At 43.1% G+C, this 16881-nt stretch overlaps 1 protein-coding gene across 2 annotated transcripts in view; it reads right to left on the reverse strand.

Annotated features, from left to right (window-relative positions):
- The window catches only part of PRKCE (protein kinase C epsilon), a 569674-nt gene that overhangs the window by 339198 nt on the left and 213595 nt on the right, over nucleotides 1-16881 (reverse strand). For both annotated transcript variants that reach the window (XM_077485651.1, XM_077485652.1), the window contains exon 2: nucleotides 9550-9613. In XM_077485651.1, coding sequence (XP_077341777.1) covers nucleotides 9550-9613 — 64 coding nt within the window. The remainder of the gene's footprint in view (nucleotides 1-9549; nucleotides 9614-16881) is intronic.

Raw genomic sequence — 16881 nt, forward strand, 5'->3', positions numbered from 1 at the left:
GGCCCGGGCGAGAGGTGCAAAGCACACCAGTTTAGGGGAAGCGGGCGAGCTGGCACAAACACTTCCACGACAGATGGAAGCTGTGAATCAACCACATTACATAACTATCCATTTTATAATTATGTGGTACACCATTCCCATCCAAGCCAGAAATTGGGAAAACGCGGCCAACACAAAAAACCCTCCGAATAATTTGTGCCTAAGGAACAGTGACATCTGACTAAGCTTCCAAGTTCTGATGCGGATGCTCAAAGAGGTTTTCTGCTTCAAAGAACTTCTCTTAAAGCTGAAGGTTATATATGGATTTTATAGCAGTGTTACATTGGTCCAGTTTGGGTCAACGTAAGTATGTATGTTTGGAAGCTGGAAATCACTGTTGTTGGCACCGCTACTACATTGATGTCTTCCAAGGGTAGTGCCGAGTGGCAGTCCTGTTGCGTAGTGAACACAAGAGGATGTCAGAAACCATGAAATCAGTCCGAGACAGAAGTACAATTAAAATAGCACTTGTTAAATGATAAAAGTAAAAAGAACAAACGTAGTCAAAACATAGCCAAAGTTCACTATCCAGAACGGATAGTCAGCCAAGCCAGAAGTCAGGGATAAAAGTAGTGCAACAGCAAGCAGGGTCCAGAGCCAGAAGGGATGTCAGCAAAGCCAGTCTTTAAACAGGAACGCAGGAGAAGTTTGTTGTGATGCTGACCAAGGCGAAGGCAGAGCTCCTCTGGACTGGACGGCTTAAGTAGGCCAGATTGACGAGCAGGAAAACAACAACAGCCAAGTACCTGTGGCTAGAGATGGGAGCTGGTAATTAGCTGACAGCTGAGTAGCCAGCTCAGAGCAGGAATTGCTGAGCCCAGCACTGACAGAGGTCCACTTGCTGGGAATTGGCGCCATTAACAGAACACATTGTATTTTTTTCAGTTAATGCAAGACGTTCTCTCATTGGATGGGGTGGAGAGTCATGAAGGTAACAAAACAATCTTCCCTTACTCCAATCAGAGAACACCTTGGTGGCATAGTTAAACTAACTACCTCCAAGGCTCTGTGCTTAACCCATCTCCTCCCACGGTGCCTGATGGCTCTAATTATTTTGTAGCTGGAACTTTAAGGCAGATGTCTGGAGGAGACAACTCTGTGTCTCTGCTGAGTCCTGGCATTCAATGACAGGGAGGGACTTGGTCTCAAACAGAACAGAAGCACTGGTGGCAGCCAGGCAAGTAGCAGAATGGAGGACGTGGACCCTAATGGCCAGCTCACCCCTTTTGGTCCTGATCGGGCCCCCCTAAGCCCCATTCCAAACAGCAGCCAAGTGGGCTGCTATGGCAGTAGTTCTTCCACTGTGTGCGGAACCCCAAAAGAAATTGCCAACATTTGCAGTGAGTGCACAGTAAGAACACTCTCCCTTACGGCCTGGGTGCACCGCAAGGGGCTGCACACAATAGGGATACGTCAATGATTACCATGTTTTAATGGATCTAACCAGGGTCAGGATATGTTTTTTATTTTTTATTTTTTTTATTTTTTTTATAAATGTTAGGTGCTATGTTCAGTTCATTTAATCCCTTAATTTACATTATATTCCAACTAAAGGCTGTCATGCATGGATGGCCGTTCATTAGGAAAACAAACAAAAAAAAAAAAAAAAACACAATACATAATTATGTGGCATTTTGGTATAATCATATGGACAGAGGCTCAACTGTGGCATGTGGTTTCCCATATACGAATGACTGTAACAAGAACTTTGTATTTTCTTTTATTCATACCCAGGTTTTAAAGCTTACTCCAACCCAATACTTTAGTTTTGATTAGACTAGGCTCCATATTTCTGTCTGTGACCTCAAATTTGGGGGAGAAATTCCCTCCCTTCCTGTCCCTATGACACCTATGCAAGAAATGGGACATGCGAGTGCCACTGGTACAAGAAGGAACGGACAGCAACAAAAACACTCAAAATATTTTAAAACTGGACATTCACAAGTAGAATTCCATTTTTCTTCGCCATAACATTGGGTTTTTTCTCTAAACATTTGTTTTCGACCGCAGTGATGAGAAAATTGGAAGGATCAGTATGAAAACTTTTTCTAAAATGTACCAATTTCTACCTGTGACGGAACGATCGACACCCTGCTTAGGTGTTTCCACCACAAACAGTGCCTCCTGCCCTCCAAACCATTCCAGCAGACTGAGCTAATACCAGCTTTTTTTACCCCAAGCATTGTGCACAGGCAAGATTTTGGGATAAGAACCAAAGTAATGACTGTATATTGAACAGAAATACAGGTTTTTATACACTTCACAAGAAGGGGAAGTTATCACATGAACAACAAAACCAAACATTTACCCAAAACATCACACAATGGTTTGAGAACGAAGGTTGACACAAGGCTAATCCCTACATGTAGGTTCCTCCAAGAGTTAGCCAGCAGACCGTAACAATAGGCGACTCAATTAAAAATGGGAATACAGACAGACAATGGAAGAGACCTACTTAACAATAAAAACATAACAAACCCCCATCCCACCTCAGACTATCCTGCAACAGTTTAAAACAGTCTGTGAGACTGCATTGGTCCAGTTTGGGTCAACGTAAGTATGTATGTTTGGAAGCTGTCAGCAGTCTGAAAAGGTGGAATTAATTTATCTTCATAGATTTCTTAAGGGATATTGTTGATAAATAGCTCTGTCCCAAGTTACATAGTTACATAGTTAGTCAGGTTGAAAACAAAAAAAAAAAAAAAATCGTACAATCCAATATACCCCATTTTATACCCACTGTTGATCCAGAGGAAGGCAAAAAAAAAAAACCCCAGCAGAGCATGCTCCAATTTGCTACAGCGGGGAAAAAATTCCTTCCTGATCCCCCAAGAGGCAATCGGATTTTCCCTGGATCAACTTTACCTATAAATGTTAGTACCCAGTTATATTATGTACATTCAGGAAAGTATACAGGCCTTTCTTAAAGCAATCTACTGAGCTGGCCAGAACCACCTCTGGCGGAAGTCTATTCCACATTTTCACAGCTCTTACTGTGAAGAAACCTTTCCGTATTTGAAGATGAAATCTCTTTTCCTCTAGACGTAAAGAGTGCCCCCGTGTCCTCTGGGTAGACCCTAAAGAGAATAACACCAAGTTCACTATATAGACCCCTTATATATTTGAACACGTTGATCATATCCCCCCTTATTCTCCTCTTCTCAAGAGAGAATAAATTCAGTTCCTCTAATCTTTCCTAATAGCTGAGCTCCTCCATGCCTCTTATCAGTTTGGTTGCCCTTCTCTGCACTTTCTCCAGTTCCCCGATATCCTTTTTGAGAGCTGGTGTCCAAAAATGAACTGCGTATTCCAGGTGAGGTCTTACTAATGATTTGTACAGGGGCAAAATGATATCTCTCTCTCTGGAGTCCATACCTCTCTTAATACAAGAAAGGACTTTGCTCGCTTTGGAAACCGCAGCTTGGCATTGCATGTTATTATTGAGCTTATAATCTACCAAAACCTGCAGATCTTTCTCCACTATGGATTCCCCCAGTGAAGGAGTCTCTCCAATCCAGTCTGCAGGAGGGCCCCCACATTTCCTCTTAGCCATTAACCTGTACAGGAATAATATCACACCTTTCCATCCACTCCAGAAGGGATGCGTTATTGTCCTTATTCAGAGAACTAATCCAAGCCTCGCTCTCGGCATTCTCCATCATTGTAGAATGATCTGCTCTCTCCATTGGCCATTATCAGTGGGCAAGAGGCTTGCACATAGCCCTCTCCAAAAGCCCCCACCCTGGTTGGGTCTGTCACACTTCCAGTGTATGTGATTTTTGTCTGGTAAAGTTCATTCATTTCAAAATCTCATGTTAAAAGCCAATGAAATGTTAAAGAGGGATTCCGCCCAAAAAAAATATTAAAAGCCAGCAGCTATAAATACTACAGCTGCTGACTTTTAATAAATGGACACTCACCTGTCCCGGGTTCCAGCGATGCCGGCAGCCGAGGCCGATCGACCGCTCGGGCCTCGGCTGCTGCCGCCGCCATTCTAGGTGAGGGAGTCAGGAAGTGAAGCGAATCGGCTTCACTTCCCGGTTCCCTACTGCCCATGCGCAAGCCGCGCAATAGGAAATCTCCGCGCTGTCACTGGGACCCGTGTGTGTCCCAGCAGACAGCACGGCAGGGCAGGAAATGGCGTAGACTCCCGTGGGAGTCTATGCCCGGAAGTGGGTGAAAATACCTGTCTTTGACAGGTATCTTCACCCCCCTCCCCCCTGAAAGGTGTCAATTGTGACACCGGAGGGGGGGAGGGATCCGATCAGCGGAAGTTCCACTTTAGGGTGGAACCCCGCTTTAAGTTAGTTTAGAACAAAATCCGGATGTACTAAATATTTTAACCAGTTAGTGACCGCCCCACGCAGATATACTGCAGCAGGACGGCAACTGTGTGTCAGATCACGTACCTAGTACATGATCTGACACTTCCGGGTCTGGGGCGTGCGGCTCCGGTGACCCGCTCCTGCTGTGAATGGACACAGTGGGAGCCGATGTCTGCCGGGACCAGACGATCATTCCGGAGATCAGTAGAATGGCAATCTACCTGTGTAAACAAGGCAGATTACTGTTCTTTGAGATGGGAAGACAGAGATCCAGTGTTTTTATTAAGCACACCAGATCCTGTGTTTCTGCTAAATGCACCCCTCCCCCCCCCCCCCCCCACACAGTTGAAAAGCACTTCCAGGGAATACAGTTAACCCTTTGATCGCCTGTTACCACCTTCCCTGCTAGTGTCATCAGTACAGTACAGATTTTTTTTTTAGCATGGATCACTGTATTGGGGCCACTGGTCCCCAAAAAAATGTCAAAAGTGTCACTTTGTGTCCGATTTGTCTGCTGCAAAGTCTCAGTCCTGCTATAAGTCGCTGATCGCCGCCATTACCAGTTACAAAAAAAAAACACTTAAATTAAAATATCCTATAGTATTTAGATGCTATGCAAACCAATCAATATACACTTATTGGATTTTTTTTTACCAAAAATATGTAGTAGAATATATATTGACCTAAATATTTATGAAGAAATTCAAATTTTTTACTTTTTTTTTTTTTACTGGATAGGTTTTATAGCAGAAAAAAAAAAAATTATATATATATATATATATATATATATATATACATATATATATATATATATATATATACATATATACACATACACACACACACACACACACACACAGTGCCTTGCGAAAGTATTCGGCCCCTTTGAACTTTTCAACCTTTTGCCACATTTCAGGCTTCAAACATAAAGATATAAAATTTTAATTTTTTCTGAAGAATCACCAACAAGTGGGACACAATTGTGAAGTGGAATGAAATCTATTGGATAATTTAAACTTTTTTAGCAAATAAAAAACTGAAAAGTGGTGCATGCAAAATTATTCGGCCCCTTTACTTTCAGTGCAGCAAACTCACTCCAGAAGTTCAGCGAGGATCTCTAAATGATCCAATGTTGTCCTAAATGACTGATGGTGATAAATAGAATCCACCTGTGTGTAATCAAGTCTCTGTATAAATGCACCTGCTCTGTGATAGTCTCAGGGTTCTGTTGAAAGCGCAGAGAGCATCATGAAAACCAAGGAACACACCAGGCAGGTCCGTAATAATGTTGTGGAGAAGTTTAAAGCCGGATTTGGATACAAAAAGATTTCCCAAGCTTTAAACATCCCAAGGAGCACTGTGCAAGCAATCATTTTGAAATGGAAGGAGTATCAGACCACTGCAAATCTACCAAGACCTGGCCGTCCCTCTAAACTTTCAGCTCAGACAAGGAGAAGACTGATCAGAGATGCAGCCAAGAGGCCCATGATCACTCTGGATGAACTGCAGAGAACTACAGCTGAGGTGGGAGAGTCTGTCCATAGGACAACAATCAGTTGTACACTGCACAAATCTGGCCTTTAGGCCGGGTTCACACCACAGCGATGCGGGAACGCCGCGAATCCGTGGCGTTTTCCTGCATCGCACACCTCCCGCCGGCAGTTCACACTGCCCTATGCGGACGGCTGGGAGTGTCAATGATATGTTAATGACACCCCCAGATCCGTCCGCATATCGCAGTGCGATCTGCCGACTCGCACAGGAATCTGATCGCATGGTGTGAACACCCATGCGATCCGATTCTGTTGCGGACCAAAAAAAGGGTCCCGTGCGAGTTTGCTGCGGGAGCGATGCGAATTCAGCCATACTATCTGTATGGCTGAACTCGCATCGCTACGGAGATCGGATGTGATTTGCACTGCAGTGCGGTGCGAATCACATCCGGATCTCCCCCCGCAGCAGTGTGAACCCGGCCTTATGGAAGAGTGGCAAGAAGAAAGCCATTTCTCAAAGATATCCATACAAAGTCTTGTCTAAAGTTTGCCACAAGCCACCTGGGAGACACACCAAACATGTGGAAGAAGGTGCTCTGGTCAGATGAAACCAAAATCCAACTTTTTGCCCACAATGCAAAACGATATGTTTGGCGTAAAAGCAACACAGCTCATCACCCTCAACACACCATCCCCACTGTCAAACATGGTGGTGGCAGCATCATGGTTTGGGCCTGCTTTTCTTCAGCAGGGACAGGGAAGATGGTTAAAATTGAGGGGGAAGATGGATGCAGCCAAATACAGGACCATTCTGGATGAAAACCTGTGGGAGTCTGCAAAAGACCTGAAACTGGGACGGAGATTTATCTTCCAACAAGACAATGATCCCAAACATACAGCAAAATCTACAAAGGAATGGTTCACAAATAAACGTATCCAGGTGTTAGAATGGCCAAGTCATAGTCCAGACCTGAATCCAATTGAGAATTTGTGGAAAGAGCTGAAAACTGCTGTTCACAAACACTCTCCATCCAACCTCACTGAGCTCGAGCTGTTTCCCAAGGAAGAATGGGCAAGAATTTCAGTCTCTCGATGTGCAAAACTGATAGAGACATACCCCAAGCGACTTGCAGCTGTAATCGCAGCAAAAGGTGGCTCTACAAAGTATTAACGCAAGGGGGCCGAATAATTTTGCACGCCCCACTTTTCATTTTTTTATTAGTTAAAAAAAAAGTTTCAAAAATCCAATAGATTTCATGCCACTTCACAATTGTGTCCCACTTGTTGGTGATTCTTCACAAAAAATAAAAATTTTATATCTTTATGTTTGAAGCCTGAAATGTGGTAAAAGGTTGAAAAGTTCAAGGGGGCCGAATACTTTCGCAAGGCACTGTATATATATTATATATATATATATATATATATATATATATATATATATATATATATATATATATATATATATATATATATATATATATATATATATTTATTTATTTTTATTTTTTCAAAATTGTCAGTCTTTTTCTGTTTATAGTGCAAAAAATGAAAAGTGATCAAATACCACCAAAAGAAAACTATTTGTAGGGGGAAAAAAAAAGAAATTTTATTTGGGTACAGCTTTGCACGACCGCGCAATTGTCAGTTAAACTAACGCAGTGCCGTATCGCAAAACTGGCCTGGTCGTGATGGGGGGTGAATTGGAATTATCTGGAGCTGAAGTGGTTAATACAAATTTTCGTAAGAATTTTTGTACAAATTTCCATTCAAACTTCTACTAGTGTATCCCCAACTCAAATCTTCCTTGCACTACTAAAATGATATGATTTACTTTTTTCCTTTGTCCCAATTGGAGAGATTCCCCATCACTTTCTGCCCTGACAGGCACATGCGTCATATAGAGCTATAGCAAGGGTACTTTGGCAACGATTTGGATAGCTTATTCCAAACGTGTTTGTCCTTTTGTTACCACAACACATGGGTCTAAAGACACAGTTGGGTGCCTACTTTTTTAGGTGGTTTGCATGTTTTTTTTTTTGTTATGCATTTTGGAGTTTATAGGGTCAAAAGAAGCAACTGCACCTAGAAGAGTGTTGTATAGATGTGAATGAGCCCTATAAACAACAATATATTATTGCTCATGTCGTGCATTGTCATGCAATGACCAAAGCACAACAGATGGCAAAATGGAGAATTATGGTTCACATGCAAGCTTTATTTCTCAGAGATTAGGTGCAGGAACTCCTCCATTCCGATTCACCCCTTTTTTTACACCCCCTACCCACCTCTGAGTAACATTCCTTGGTTCCACCCCCTACCCACCTCCCAGTACCGTCCCTTTTAGAGAATAAAGAACGACATATTATTTTGTGGTGCCAAGTAATTTGTATGGAATTTGGTCATGATAATAAGAAAAACAGTAAAAATAGATCCTCTGCAGCCAGTAACAATAGAGCCTCTAGCGAATCCCCCCCAAGAACAATGGACTCCCAGCAGCAACAACAGATCTCCTCACAGCCAGTGTCAATAGACTCTCCATCAGCCACCAACAGTAGACCTCTCCCACCAACAGTAGACCTCTCCCACCAACAGTAGACCTCTCCCACCAACAATAGACCTCTCCCACCAACAATAGACCTCTCCCACCAACAATAGACCTCTCCCACCAACAATAGACCTCTCCCACCAACAATAGACCTCTCCCACCAACAATATACCTCTCCCACCAACAATATACCTCTCCCACCAACAACTGACCCCCCCTCCAGCAATAAAAGACCTACCCCCAACAACAGTAGGTCCCCCCACCAGCAACAATGGATCCCCCCCCTTGCAAAAATAGATCCTCTCTAGCTAGAATAGATCCACCAGCAGCCAGTATCAATAGACTCTGCAGCACACCCCAGCACCCCTTCCCATTACATACAGTCAGTGCTGGAGGTGACGGAACTGCATTCCCTTGAAATAAGAAAAAAAAAAAGAAAAGCCCTGTTCACATGTATGCATGCCTCCCAACATTTTGAGATGGGAATGAGGTACACCTACTAGCAGACGTATGTAGGCATAGGACACGCCCACTGCCACACCCCGTTAAAGGAGAATTAACCATAAAAAGGTTCATTAAATCTACAAGGGCTTTTTTTCACCACTACTATTCCTTTATATTGGCTTTTAAAATTTACAGATGCAGCAATTTAGAAATTGGATGAAAGGTTTAGCACTGGGAAAACACTATTTGAAAGGTAAAAAGTGCATTTTATATACAACTATATAGATCAGACCAAAATGAGGGACAAAAGAGGAGGAAAGAGGGACAGAGGGACATTGCCCCAAATCAGGGACAGTCCCTCCAAATCAGGGACAGTTGGGAGATATGCATGTATGTATGGTCACCTGTTAGGACATCAATCTACAGATGGTGGGAAGACCTTACAAGAGAGAAAAGTATTTTTATATGTTTGATGCGTGAGAATCTGCAGCTGTGATCACTACAAGCATCCAATGGAATCGTTTTATAGTCCTGGAACTCTGCGGCCTGTCCCGGTTTGTATTATTCATTAAACAGGAATGAACAAGACCTCATGACAAACGATTGGGTCTGCTCCAAGATCCCAGCCTGTATGTGGTCCGCAGGGACTGAAGTTAGAGAACCTTTCATAAAATATCTATAAACAAGTGACTGAAATGCTTACCTTCCCCTGAGGAGCCAGAGAGATCTATTACTACATATACTCTTCCTTCCGGTTCCAGGTCAATCTATGAATGACAGAGAAAAAAACAACATATTCGTTATTGGTTCAAAAATCCAAGACAAGCAGTAAAAGTACCATCACAGGTGAGAAATGACAAGTGTACACTACAGTGCCAATAACATTTACAGTACGTGCAAAGAAATGTCTGCAGTAAGGGCTCATTTTCATTTGCAGCGATCCACCACAGATCACTTTTCAGAGAACGGTACAGGAGTGGTTGACAGGCATTCAGAAAGCGATAATGAGAATACTGAACAAGGGGGGTTTTTTTTGGTTTGGTTTTTTAAATAAAAATTTTTACGTCTTCTCAGAACAATACAGTAGACAAACGAACAAGTCAATAAATGGTTTCGATTACCGCACGGTGGGGGGATAACAGATCAGATGGTGAGGGGGTGAACCCTGATTGATATAACTACCAATGGGCTATCACTTAACTCAGGTAAGTAACTTAGGAATGTTACCAACATGCAAACAGAACTAAAAAGAAGAAAACCTAGTAGAGCTGTCAATCGGGGCCTGTAAAGATCGAAATGATGACGCGTCGGTAAGATTCTCAATGCTGTGCTGTCCAGAAGAGTGTCCGGAGAGTACGGGGTGGGAGCTATTGGGTGGGGATAGTTGATCCAATGGTGGAGCCGACAATGGAGATGGTCCAATGTGGCCTTGGAACAAACTAGAGGGGTACTATGGCATCTGGTGGTGCTTAATGTGTGTTAGATCCGTTAGGGCCTGCCTGTCTGTGGGAGAGAGCACTTTGTCCATGATCGGGGCCCATTTATGTTGGAATCTGAGGGATTTTTGATGGTTGGCGAACATAAAGTCCATTTTCTCTACCTTGAGGAGGTTCAGTAAGTCGATTTTTAAGTGTTTGATGGTAGAAGGGATTGTGAGAGTTAACTTTTTTAGGCTTACTGTCATGACCCTGCAGTAATACTTTCATGCCCCGTCTGTCTCTTACTTGGTCTGTGTATCAGCCTTAGGGCTTGCACTCTCACACCTCCATGGTTACGTAATCTTCCCTCAGTGTGGCTCCACCCTAGCCTCACCAGGAACCACCATTTAACACCCTGTTCTCCAATCTTGCTTTGCCAAGCAATATTGTGTGTTTGGTTTCTTGTTTGCCATGTGCTCTACGTCTGTTACTGATCTTGGCTTGTTCTTGACTATCCCTGCCTGCTTTGGACCCTGACCTTTTGCGTTGCCCTGACCTTTGGCTTTCTCCTTACTATCCCTTGTTGTCCTGGGCTGCTGCTTCCTCTCCATCCTCTTGTAGCCTACCGTGAGCATGAGCTGGAATACCCTGGGGACCGTGACCTGGAGTAGGTTGAAGCGCAGTCCATCCTCAAAACTAGAGGCTCTGGTAAATGCCTGCTGGCTCTTAGACTCCGTGCCCTGTGGAATCTATGCTCTAGCTCTCAGTGGGATCCGCTTATGTGATCCAGTGGACCTGCCTTCCTGAACCTCCTAGAGTTCCATCTGCAGCAGTCAGCCGTAGGGTCCACTACCTTAGCAGTGCACTCCTGACTCCAACGGTGTGAGTCTGTCATCTCGACTCTGGTGACCTGACAATTGCTCTCCTTGCTGCCATGTAACAAGTAGCGATCCAGGCACAAGGTTTTTTTTTTTTATTGGGATACCATGCCACAACTGCGAGTCTCGTATTTGACTAACATGAACTCATTCACTTAGATGGGTTATATTCACTAGAGTGGGGTACAATTTTTGCCTCCAAGTTATTTTGAGGTGGGCAGTAGAACCGGCACCCTCACTAACCGCAAGTGTAAACAAGCTCTAATATCCATACTATGCAAAACCATTGCACAGAGCAGGTGAGTAAAACATGTTTTTATCTAAAAAAAAAAAAAATAAAAATAAAAGTTTGCTATCACTTTAGGGGCATACCTAGAGCATTTGGCACCTGGGGCGGATCCTATATCTGGCACCCAACCCCCAGGCGGGTAGGCGGCACACCACATCAATGTGCTGACATCACGTGTAGTGCCTCCACGCTCTGTGGCCTGGAACCCAGAATAATTGGCGGCCAGGCCCCTCCTCCTCCTCTGCAAAAACGGCCCTGGCAACCAATCACCTGCTTGGAAAGTTAACTCCGGCAGCTCTCGTTGTCTATTTAGCGCTGCCGTTTCTCTCTCCCGTTCTACCTTCTGCTCTCTGGAACTGCCAGGTGACAGCCACATGAGCCAACACCCCCAGTGAATAATCAGCGGTGGTCTGAAACCATACCCCCAAAATGTGTGGCACCCAGGGCGGACCCCCTGACTGTGGCCATATAATCTATCTTTCATTAAATTGGTTCTTATTGTGTTTCTCTGTATCCTTGTAATGTTCTCTGGGAGCTCCCGAACCTACTTTTCCCCCTCACTAGGTTTGGAACGAACAGTGCATGTTAGTTGCAGTCTTGTGCACTGCTCTATGCACACTACACATCCCACAGTCCATCTCAGAAAAAAAAGAGTAGGATCATGGAGAACAAACGTAGCCACCTTCTAATAGGAAGTCAGATCACAGCAGCAAAAAAAAAAAGAAAAAAAAAAAAGGAGTGACTTCCGTTGTGTTCCGCTGTGACTGGCCCGAGCCGCGATGACGTGCGGGAGCCATCATCGCGGCTACCTACTCTGTGCAATCGTTTTTCACAGAGCAGCTCCGATCCTCTTTTTCTGGGGTCCCTCCAGGCCGCTTTCCATGGGGGTAGCCGTGCAGGCTTGAGTCCCACTGCTGCGTCCATAGATTCAGCCCTGCCCCCAGCTCCTGTGTCACTGGATTTGATTTACAGCAGTGGGAACCAATGGCTCCTGTTGCTATCAATCTGTCTAATGAGGAGAGACACAGTGGCTGGAGCCACTGCTCTCGTGCACATCGCTGGATCAGATCGGGCTCAGGTAATTAAAAGGAGGTTCTGGGGGGGGGAGGGGGGGTGAGCTGCAGTAAAAAAGTTTTTTTTAACTTAATGCACAGAATGCATTAAAGTGGTTGTAAACCCTCCCCAACAACTTTGTCCCATGTAAATCAGCATAAAAAAAACCCTAATGAACACTGCTTGTAGATATCTCCTTACTTGCTTAGTATTGTTGTAATCCTTTTTGTTCTTTAGAATTAAGTCACTGACCATGCCCAGATCCCCCCTGATTTACGGCACACTCTCTATGTCTCATCTGTTACCAGGACTTCCTACGCACAACACTGAACTCCCAGGAGACTTCAGAATCATTCAGAGCTTCCTCCTACACACCATGTGACCATGTGACATAACATGCAGTGTAAACTTGGTCATTACTGCAGTCTTATCAGCTGAAGCTGATAAGTCTGACAAAGGGAAAGATTAGACATCGGCACAAGTAAATACTATGAAATAAAACAAGTCAGCTATGAACAGGGAAGTAGGGTTGCCATAGAAACTTTCGATTGAGAAGGAGGCTTGGTTAATAATACAGGAAGTGCTCAATGTAAGGGCGGAAAAACACTCCTCTGTGGACTCAGAAAACAATACTTAAGATGGTGCTGCCTAACCCCTGGAAACAAGTTTTTTAAAGTTTCTTTAAACAGTAAGTAATATGCGATTTGGGTTGGATTACAGTGGCTATAGTCTGATAATTACTTATTATAATGGACTAAATGAAAAGCAGCATCAGAGTGGGAGAGTTTACTTCCTCTTTAAAGCTGAAAAATCTTGAGGTTTTACAACCCCTTTAAAAGCGGACTGGGTCTGATCTCTAAATTACTTTCCACAAAAACTTGTTCATCAGGTTTAATGTCCCTTTAAAACAAAATTCTGTAGCCCTGCACTTGATCTTGCATTGGAAAAGTCATTAAACACACAATAGGAAACAATCTGAAGCACTTGTCAAAACAGTGGAAATAGTGGGGAATCTATGAGATCTGTGGCATCCCTGCTGTTTCCATGATGTATGGCAGTGTCTGTATTAACGGGGATTTCCGGTGTTCTGCAGGCAATCCTGCTCCACGCAGTTCACCGATTCATTTTAAGGTGACGTTAATGTGCAACTCCGAGAAGGTGCACAGCAAAATGTAATCCAGTTCAACTATCTAAAGCTAAACTTTCTTTTTTTGAGTGGTGAAAAGTTACCACCCCTGTCAGGTTTTTTTTTGTTTTGGATAGAGTGGGTGGGGATTAGAATACCTGTCAGGGCTTTAGTGCTGTCTGTGCCCCCCCCCACCCCCCCGTTAAGGAGATTTCACCTTCTCTACATGACCTGGTGACCATTTTCACTGAAAGTGAAGATAAATTTTACATTTTGGGTTGTCACCAGAACAGGAATAGAGGGGAAATCTTGCAATGGGGACACTAGTTCTGGTGACTTTCATGAATTTCCTCCCTTTGGAAATTTTTTTTTTCAACCTCCTGTTGTGTCTATGGGACAGAAAGTGAAGGGAAATGTCCCCAATGAGACACAGTTGGCAAAAACTCACTGGGGTTACAACACTCTTCTACTATAGCAAATCTTTGCATTCAGTTCTACGTTAACCACTTCCTGATATAGATATATATCGAGAGAGAGAGATATATATATAGATACTGTGTATATATATATATATATATATATATAATATATGTGTATATAGATAAAAAAAAAAAATCTTATTTTTGCAAAGGCAAAGGTTGGCTAATTTGCCATTTTTTAAGTTTTGGCATTATATTCAGACTTTGTGTGTTGCTGGGTGATGGTGGCTCACAATTATATATATATATATATAGATATAGATATAGATATAGATATAGAGAGAGAGAGATAGAGATATATATATATATATTATAAATATATTAGTACTGCAGCTCTGTGCCCGATCATGTACCTAGTGCGTGATCTGACACTTCCGGGACTGGTGCTCGCACGCGTACCGCCGGCGACCCGCTTCCCGCTGTGACCACACACATCAGGAAGCCAATGTCAAGTACCGTACAGGCAGAGTCCGCCGGCACGCGCTGACTGCACAGTACACAGGCAGAACAGCAATCTGTCTATGTAAACAACTCAGATTGCCGTTCTATCAGTAGGGAAGGTATTGATCCTGTGTACCTGCAAAGCAGGAACATGGATCCATGCCATCCCCTAGCAAATGCACCTCCCACACAGTACACAAACACTGGCTAGGCACGCAATTAACCCTTTGATTGTGCCTGATGTTTAATCCCTTTCTAGTTAGTGTCATTAGTACAGTGACTGTACAGATCACACTATTAGTGTCACTGGTCCCCAAAAAGTGTTAGTGTCCAATTTGTCTGCCGCACTATAAGTCGCTGATCGCCGCCATTACTAGTAAAAAAAAATGTAAAAATATCTCAGTTTGTAGACGCTATAATTTTTGCACAAACCAGTCAACATACGCTTAGTGTATATGTAGCAGAATATATATTGACCTAAATTGAAGAAGAAATGTGATATTTTCATTTCTGTTAATGGATATGTTTTATAGCAGAAAATAAAAAAAGCTTTTTTTTGTTTATAGCGCAAAAAATAAAAACCAAAAAGAGGTAATCAAATACCACCAACAGAAAGCTTTATTTGTGGGGAAAAAATACATAATTTTTATTTGGGTACAACGTCGCATGACTGCACAATTGTCAGTTAAATTAATGCAGTGCCGTATCGCAAAAAATGGCAAAAGTCATGAAGAGGTCAGAAAGAAAAAAAAAAGTCAGCACCCCACAATTTTTGGATCGCCATCTTTTACTGGGGTCAAAATTGCAGAAGTAGAATCACAAAACTGAAAAGGACATTATAACAGGAACGTTTCCGAGATGCACAGGTCACCTTTCTCGTCTTTCACTTTTCCAATCACATGGCTCCATGAACCTCTAAATATAACCTATTTATTTTGTTTTCAGTCTCTGAGGTTGGTAGGGCTGCCAATACACAAATGAAGAAACCACCTCCGCCACAGTTCATCGCTTTTTTTTTTTTTTTATTTTTTTTTAAGGAGCACAAAACACACAATGTATCGTCATTTACTTTTTACATACTCGCAGGTCAATCATTAAACATTTGGTTATTTTTCCAAGTTGCAAAAACCCAATTTATGACTGTGCTGGGTAGTAATTCAAATACACGGCCCCCTAATAAAGAGACCAGGAATTCCGGAAACCGGGAGCTGCAATAACAGATCCTCTCGGCAGCGCCACCTGCTGGCACTGTGACAAAACAATGCAATCAATGAATTCCCTATATGGATGTGAAGTTAGATTTTTAGCCTGCAGAGGACTGTTAACAACTGAGGGAAAGGGATTTGCATTGCTATTAGAAGAAATCAATCAAAATAATTTTTTATTTTTTTTGAAAATTAAAGGGATTTACAGTGCCAATGTTGGGTTGCAATTCTTCCATCTGACCTGCAGGTGCTGCAGTTTACCTTTCAATTCTCAAACCAGCAAAATCAATTTGCTGCAGAAACATTTAAATTGCAAGCATTTTCAGCAGCCGATTTAATCTATTACTGAGTATGCAGCTTCTTTCTTTTAATTCTTGCCTATGTTCCGGTTTAAGCTTGTGCCATGATCACTGCCCCAGATCTCCTGTTTTAAAGGTGGCTCCTTTTTTCTTGTAGCATCCTATGGAGCCACCCTTGTATGCAGGGACTAGGGTATTGTCTCCTTACACTGAGTGCCTCAATGGAAACACACAGCCACATAGCCTAGGATACCAAGGCACCCCCTACTCTTCCATCTTCCAAGACTGGAGACTTCTCCAATAGAGTGACTCAAGATTGCACTGCCCACTGTTAAAGAATATGTACACTCAACATTTCATATTGCTGATACGTGCCTGCTGTACCATGTGCTTGTATGAGAAAGTATCCTGTTCTCTTTGTATTGCTTTATTCTTGTGAAATCCCTGTTCCTGCCAGTCCCTCTGCTGTTCTATCAAAAACTGACCACATTAGGCATGAGACACAGCATGGTCAGTTTTATAGCTGCGCTAAGAACTCCTCCAATGATGAGCCTTTTCCTGACACGCCTTACCCCCAACCACTTAAATTGGTTGTAAACCCTTTATACCCATCTTTTGCCTATAGGTAGGCCTATAATAAGGCTTACCTGTAGGTACCGTGAATTTCTCCTAAAATTGCACAGTTTAGGAGATATTCACTGTATCCGCATGTGCCAACATCATCGGCACATGTGCATTGAGGAAACGGCTCGTTCGTGCCGCTGTGCAGTGACCGGCGGCGTCCACGCGCATGCCGGAGCCCGCAAACCCAGAAGTAACATGTCGCCTTTCACAGACATGTCGCCTT

This window comes from Lithobates pipiens, unplaced genomic scaffold (genome assembly GCF_037356315.1).
Source record: "Lithobates pipiens isolate NorthernLeopardFrog02 unplaced genomic scaffold, aLitPip1_a1.2 Scaffold_18, whole genome shotgun sequence".
Taxonomy (NCBI): Eukaryota; Metazoa; Chordata; class Amphibia; order Anura; family Ranidae; genus Lithobates; species Lithobates pipiens.